General features: G+C 39.9%; 1 protein-coding gene across 1 annotated transcript in view; it reads right to left on the bottom strand.

Moving 5' to 3' along the window:
- Positions 1 to 6,063, bottom strand: part of ZSCAN12 (zinc finger and SCAN domain containing 12) — a 10,082-nt gene extending 4,019 nt beyond the window's left edge. Inside the window, exons 1-2 of the mRNA XM_003801845.2 lie at positions 5,577 to 6,063; positions 1,085 to 1,229 (exon numbers count right to left, since the gene is read on the bottom strand). Of these exons, the coding sequence (XP_003801893.1) occupies positions 1,085 to 1,229; positions 5,577 to 5,993 (562 nt within the window). The 5' untranslated portion in view covers positions 5,994 to 6,063. The remainder of the gene's footprint in view (positions 1 to 1,084; positions 1,230 to 5,576) is intronic.
- Between the last annotated feature and the right edge of the window lie 675 nt (positions 6,064 to 6,738).

Below are 6,738 nucleotides of genomic sequence, written 5' to 3'. Positions count from 1 at the left end.
ATTAGCCTGAGCAAGAGCAAGATCCCATCTTTACTAAAAATAGAAAAATTAGCTAGATGCTAAGGTGGGTGCCTGTAGTCCCAAGTACTCGGGAGGCTGAGGCATAAGGGTCCCTTGAACCTAGGAGTCTAAGGTTGTCATGGGCTATGATGACATTATTACACTCTAGCTGGGGTGACAGAGTGACACTATATCTCTCAAAAACAAAAGGACTAAATTAAGTGATCTATGGCTCAGTGCCTGTGGCTTAAGCAGCTAAAGCGCCAGCCACATACACCTGACCTGGCGGGTTGGAATCCAGCCTGAACCCACCAAACAACAACGACGGCTGCAACCAAAAAGTAGCTGGGTGTTATGACAGGCACCTGTAATCCCAGCTACTAGGGAGGTGGAGGCAGGAGAATCACTTGAGCCCAGGAGTTGGAGGTTGCTGTGAGCTGTGATAACACAGCACTCTACCTAGGGTAACAGCTTTAGGCTCTATCTCAAAAAATAAAAAATAAAATAAATAAAGTGATCTAAAAGAAAATACAACCAGAGTTTAGAAAAACATGACATTAAAAAAAAGGACAGCCAGGCAAGGTGGTTCACACCTGTAATCCCAGTACTCTGGGAGGCCGAGGAGGGAGGATTACTTGAGTTCAGGAGTTTGAGATCAGTCTAAGCAAGAGGGAGAGTCCATCTCTACTAAAAATAGAAAAATTAGCCAAGAGTGGTGGCAGGTGCCTGTAGTCCCAGATATTTGGGAGGCTAAGGCATGAGGACTGCTTTGAACCCAGGACTTTGAGGTTGGTCTGAGCTAAGCTAATGCTATGGCACTCTAGCCTGGGCAACACAGTGAGACTCTGCCTTAATTATGAAATTAGTTTCAAGAAAAAGTAAATTAATATAGATTAAAGAAAAAAGGAAACAATTGAAGAGTGACAAATCAGGCTGTCTGACTTTGTATGCATGAGCCATCAGATTCCTAGAGAGTCCTTTCTGCATTTATGATCACAAATAGCACTAAGTACAAAAGAGTCCCAATGTTCTGTTAGTTAGCCCTGTCTTCCCCTTCCTTCCAAAGTGGGACTTTCTTCTTTACCTTGTTCCTGTTGGACTGGAAGTTCCTGAGATTCACACCTTAGCTGGGCTTCTATCGACTGGAGAGACATACTGGGTTTTCGTTCTGATCCTAGAGGTACTGTCTCCTGTAAGAATATTTCTTGTTCCCCAGGGTGGACTGAGACCTAAGGAAAATGATATATTGCTGACAAACCCATTCTGATAACAGAAAACAAGAGTATACTATACTCAGCCTGTTGAAGCTTGAAATAACCTTCTTCCCAGATATTCATCTGCCATAATCCTACCCATCGGTCAAGGCCCATGTAAATGTTACCTCCTCTGGGGAATGTTCCCTTCCCCAGCTGTAAGTAATTTTCCCTCTTGTTAACACAGTATGTTGGCTGTGCCATTTTTACTACTTTTTCTTATGCTCAAAGAAGTAGAAAAGGCAAAGTGAGAAAAAGAAAACATAAGAGAAAAGAAAAAGAAGGTAAAAAGAGGCAGAAAGGAATAAAAAAGAACTTATGGGAAAATAAAACTTAAGTGAGAAAGAATAGAAAGAAAGGGGATAAGTAAAGGGAAAAAAATGGAGAGAAATGATAGCAAGAAAGGCAGAAAGAAACAAAGAAGAAAGAGGAAGAAAAGAAAGAGAATGAGAAAAGGAAGGAGAAAGGAAGAAAAAAGGAAAGGAGAGAAATCTCTTCCCTATTCATTCCAGAAGCTGTTTCCAACATATTCTCTGCCCTTCTGAGGTGCCCATCTCACTTCTAAAGAGATGATCTTAATTTTTATTTATCTAAGATCACATCTCAAAAATCATCCACCCTTCACTTTATCTCCAACCTCATAATCTTCTTTCCTCTAAAGAGAAAGATGTCTTCTCCTTTTCAAGACTCACATTTCTACTTTTGCTTTCAATCTCATTCTTTTGTTTCCTTCTGACCCTTGCTTTCTCAATTAACTAATTTCTTTAGCAATTTTAGCCTTTCTGTGGCTTTCATTCCTCAATAGACCCATTTCCTCTCGCATTTAAAAGCAAGGATTTAGAGTCACACCAATTATTTGGTCTCTTAGTAGCTCTGTAAACTTGAACTAGTAAGAGATTATACATATCACATACATAAAGTACCTAACTCCCAGGCTAGGCACACAACATGTCCTCATATCATTCCTCTATTCCCTACAAAGGCTAAATTTTGTAAATAAGAAATCACTACACACTGCTTCTATTTCTCTGTATGGTTTTCATTTTGTAGCCTATCTCCAGAGTAAGAGCCAGAATCTAGCAGAATATACAGGATACCAAATGCACAGAAAAAGGTATTTTGATATTTCAAATTTGAGAAATGAAAGGAAGAAAAAAAAACCAGCTAGTACATTAAGCTGTCCCTTCTATCCCTGGTTTTTAACTAAGTCTCAGAAATCAAGCTGTTAGCTCCATTAGCTGCTCCCAGCATGGAACGGTTGGCAATACAAAGTCAATATGTTTAAAACCCAGCTACTTTTGCCTGTGCCTAAAAATCTCATTCTTTTTTCTAGTACTCTTCCTACCTCCCTGGTTACTCCTCCTGTTCCCACTCCCTTGATAATCTAATCTTTGATAATGGAATACCATGCATATTCTGAAAAGTACCAAGTTTATATGTCTAGCACCTATGCCCTCCACTGAATTCCAACTCTTTATATCCAGTTGCTTGCTCAAGTTTTCTTCTTTGTTTCTACTCTACTAAGAATCTCAAAATTAATATGTCTAAAATTGAACTTTTGATTCCTGTCTCTCCACCCTATGCCTACTACTTTCCCAGTCTTTACCATCTCTGAGAATGACAAATCCATTCTACCTTATGTTCAGAATAAAAACTCTGGCACATTCCTTAACTTACTTTCTCTCACATCTCACATACATTAAAAACAAATCTGTCAAGCTCTACTTTCAAAATACATTCTGAATCCAATCACATTTTACCATTTCCACTGCTACTATCCTAGTCCAGGGTACCAATATCTCTTTGCTCAGATCATTGCTTACATCTTCAGCCCTCCTAAAATGGTTTCCTTGCTTCTACCTTTCACCCTTATGCCTCCCCAACCCTCATACCAAACCTACTGAAGAATTTTCTCAACTTAGTAGTCACAGTGATTATCTTAAAATTTAAGTCAGATTACACCCCTCTTCTGCTCAAAACGCTCCTGTAACTTATCATCTCAGAACAAAATCCAAAATATTTATAATGGCTTACAAGTCCCTACATAATATGATCTTCTTATAACTTTTTTGTTGTTGTTGTTCTTGCAGTTTGGCCAGGGTGGGGTTTGAACCTGTCACCCTGGGTATATGAGGACGGTGCCCTACTCCTGAGCCACAGGCACCGCCCTTGACTTTTATTTCCTCCTTGACAAACACACCTCTACCATGACAAGCACATTCTTCCTTTACGACCTATCCATTTACTACTAATCTTTCTGCCAGAATGCTCTTATCCTTTATAGCTGTATGGCCTGCTCTTTTAATTCAGATTTCTGTTCTAAATAGCATCTACTTGAAAAGACTTCTGTGACAAGTCTCCTGAAAATAGCATAATCCCCATTTCCTTTACTATATTCCTTTTCTCTGCTTTTACTGTTGTTACTATTGTTTTAACAGGATTTATCATTACCTGACATCTGTATTTCTTGATTTTTAAAAATTATTGTCTGTCTCTCCTCAGTAGACTAGAATCTACTTGAGAGCACCAAACTTCTCTGATTTGTTCACTGTTGCATTCACAGTGCCTAGAACGTACTTAACGTGTCTGCTTATTGATATCCTACAGTCTTTAACTGTTAAGAGTGTTTCCATTACACTAGTCTTTCAAGCTCCAATTTCTAGGGCTTAGCCTAGAATAGACTGCTCTGTAGAGTTCTCTTCCAAGGATTCTTCCTTCTTTCTAGGTCTAATCTGTCACCATTATGATTAAATCTTACATAAGACATGAGCCATCCTTTGCGATTACATTTTCATGACCCTATTTCAAACTTAGATCTTTTTGCCACATGCTCCTTCCCTCTTCACTCAATTTTGTATCCCAATGTTAGATTACACTTCTTGTTTTATTATTTCATTAAATTTCATATTTTTTCTTCTTTTTTTGGAGACTGAGTCTCACTCTGTTGCCCAGGCTAGAGTGCTCTGACATCACCCTAACTCACTACCTCAAACTTCTGAGTTTGAGTAATCCTTTTGTCTCAGCCTCCCTAGGAGCTGGGACTACAGGTGCCATACAGCACACAGGCTAATTTTACTGTTTTTAGTAGAGACAGGTTCTCACTTTGCTCAGCTGGTTTTGAACCTCTAAGCTCAAAGGAGCCTCTCACCTCGGTGTCCCAGAGTGCTAGGATTATAGAGTTTCATACTCTTTATATGGAGGTTTCCTAGACGTGTTCTATTGACATGTTGGGCCAGATAATTCTTTTGTCATCTCAGGCATCGTCCTTGCCCTCTTTATACACTAGAGCAGTGATTTTCAACCAATGTGCTGTGGCACACTGGCAGTGCTGTGAGAGGATCTCTCCGCAAAAATTTTTAAAGATCATTAAATTATTTTCGAAAGAAGTTCAAAACACAGTAGGTATATTTTTTTAACTTTTTTTTTTGATCAACATAACTCAAATGTGCCACTGAAGTTTAACTACAGGTTCGAGTGTGCCATGAGATAAAAAAGGATAAAAAACAGTGCACTGGAGGCTAATGGCACCTCCCTCACTATGAAAAACAAAAATGTTTCAACACATTGCCAAATGCCCTCTGGGGCACAAAATTGCCACTGGTTGAGAACCACTATCCTATAGACAATTAAAACAAAAGAAAACAGTTTTGCATAATTTGGTTTTCTTTTACATTTTAGGATTAATAAAGCTCATTTAGACTCAAGGAGAAAAGGTTAGGAGCCTTTGTCTTACAGAACAAAATCTAAACTCTGGAAGTTGTCAAGTTGATTCTCTAACTCAACTGTCCTTCTCAAAACTCACCTTTCTAACCTAAGTAGGCTTTCTACTTCTCAAAGAAATACGGAATCCTCCTCTGTCTCACCCCCATCTTTCCACACTACTTCTACCTCTCATTCCTCTGAGGTGACTTTCATTTCTCCATCTTTGAATATTTTAATGGAGAGCCAGGGAAGGAGATGTATCTGCAAAACCTTATTTCTTGTTTGTATTGTGCAACAGAAAGTGATGCCCCTTAGAAAAGGCTGCTTCCCACCCTGTTACCTTTGTCTCTAACACCTTCTCTCTGGCCTAGAAGTCTTCTGTTTCCACAAACCCGAGCAGCATGTTCATCAAACAGAATTTTGTAGCTTAGTACAGAAAAACACAATCCCACTGCAGAAGAGTTAGGACCATATTAACTAATTTTCCATAAAACCAGACCCCTTTCTGACATACCAAAGTATCAAGAACATGCTTAATGAAATAATGTTATATTTCACTCTGGTCTCCCAGAAATCCATAATTTATCTTTTCTCAGACAGAAATCACATTTTCTTTCTCACCTGATCTCCTGTCTCATCCAGCTCTCTCTCTAAATCCTCCAGCACAGTCACCACTTCCTCCCCACTCTCTGGATGCTGCTCCTGCACCCAGGCCTGGAGCTCCTCCGGCAGGATAGTCAGGAATTGCTCCAGCACCAGTAGCTCCAGAATTTGTTCTTTGGTGTGTGTCTCTGGCCTCAGCCACTGATGGCAAAGTTCTCGAAGTCGGCTTAAAGCCTCACGGGGTCCAGATGTCTCCTGGTAGCAGAATTGCCTAAAGTACTGTCGGAAGACCTCTCTGCTATGGGTGTTGTTTTTTTGCAGGTTCTGATCCTGTCTGGCAGTAAACTTCTTCTCTTCTTCCTCCTCCTTTATTTTTACTTCCAAAAGTTCGTCCTGGTCTTTGTAGGCTTGTATATCCCAAGCAGATGCCATCATAGCTGTGCACAATTTTTAGCAGTGCTTCAAGTACGATGTCCCCTGATAAGTTTCTTCCTGAGTGTACCTGATGAATAAGCCATCATTATCAAGACAAATTACACCATAAATAAAAACTGCAAATTCTACATAGTTAAGTATAATCTTTTAAAGTCTGCTTCCAGGTTAACATACTATACTAATAGAAATGCTTTAACAGAAGACTTAAAAATAAACTAATTTAAAGAGAAAGACTAAGAAAAGATAACTAGTTGCTTCAAGACTTTAAGAAGATAGCATAGGAAATATTTCTAATTAGTCCTAAGATAAAGAACAAGTAAATTGAATAAAACTAACATGTAGAACAAGGGAATAATAATAAAAGTTTGAGACACCTTGAGTGGTTGCTTTCTTTATTTTTTAAATGCCCGGATGTCTGGTGGAACCTGTGAAATCATAAAAGCGGCAAAGTCACATTAATTTATTTCTTCGGGACTTAATCTCTCTGCTCCGCACTCGGAAGTAGGCCCAGGAAAGGGTGCCTAGGACGCAGGTCGGCGTCTATGACTCAGAAATGTCTGGAGGTGCTGAACCGTAGAAACATACATGGCCCGAGGCCCAAGACAAACCCAGGAACCCCTACCGCAGAAACTGGGAGCTGGTCCCTCACCCCAGGGCTCCAACTCTGCGAGGGGCCAGGGAACGGACCGTGGGAAGGGAAACCTGTCTGCGGACACGCGTGGGCAGAAAAGGTCCTAAAGGGCCC

The sequence above is a fragment of the Otolemur garnettii genome, unplaced genomic scaffold (assembly GCF_000181295.1).
Source record: "Otolemur garnettii isolate 467f Iridium unplaced genomic scaffold, OtoGar3 scaffold00223, whole genome shotgun sequence".
In the NCBI taxonomy this organism is placed as follows: Eukaryota; Metazoa; Chordata; class Mammalia; order Primates; family Galagidae; genus Otolemur; species Otolemur garnettii.
The sequence above is the reverse complement of the archived record's forward strand: the minus strand, read 5'-3'. Positions and strand labels throughout refer to the sequence as shown.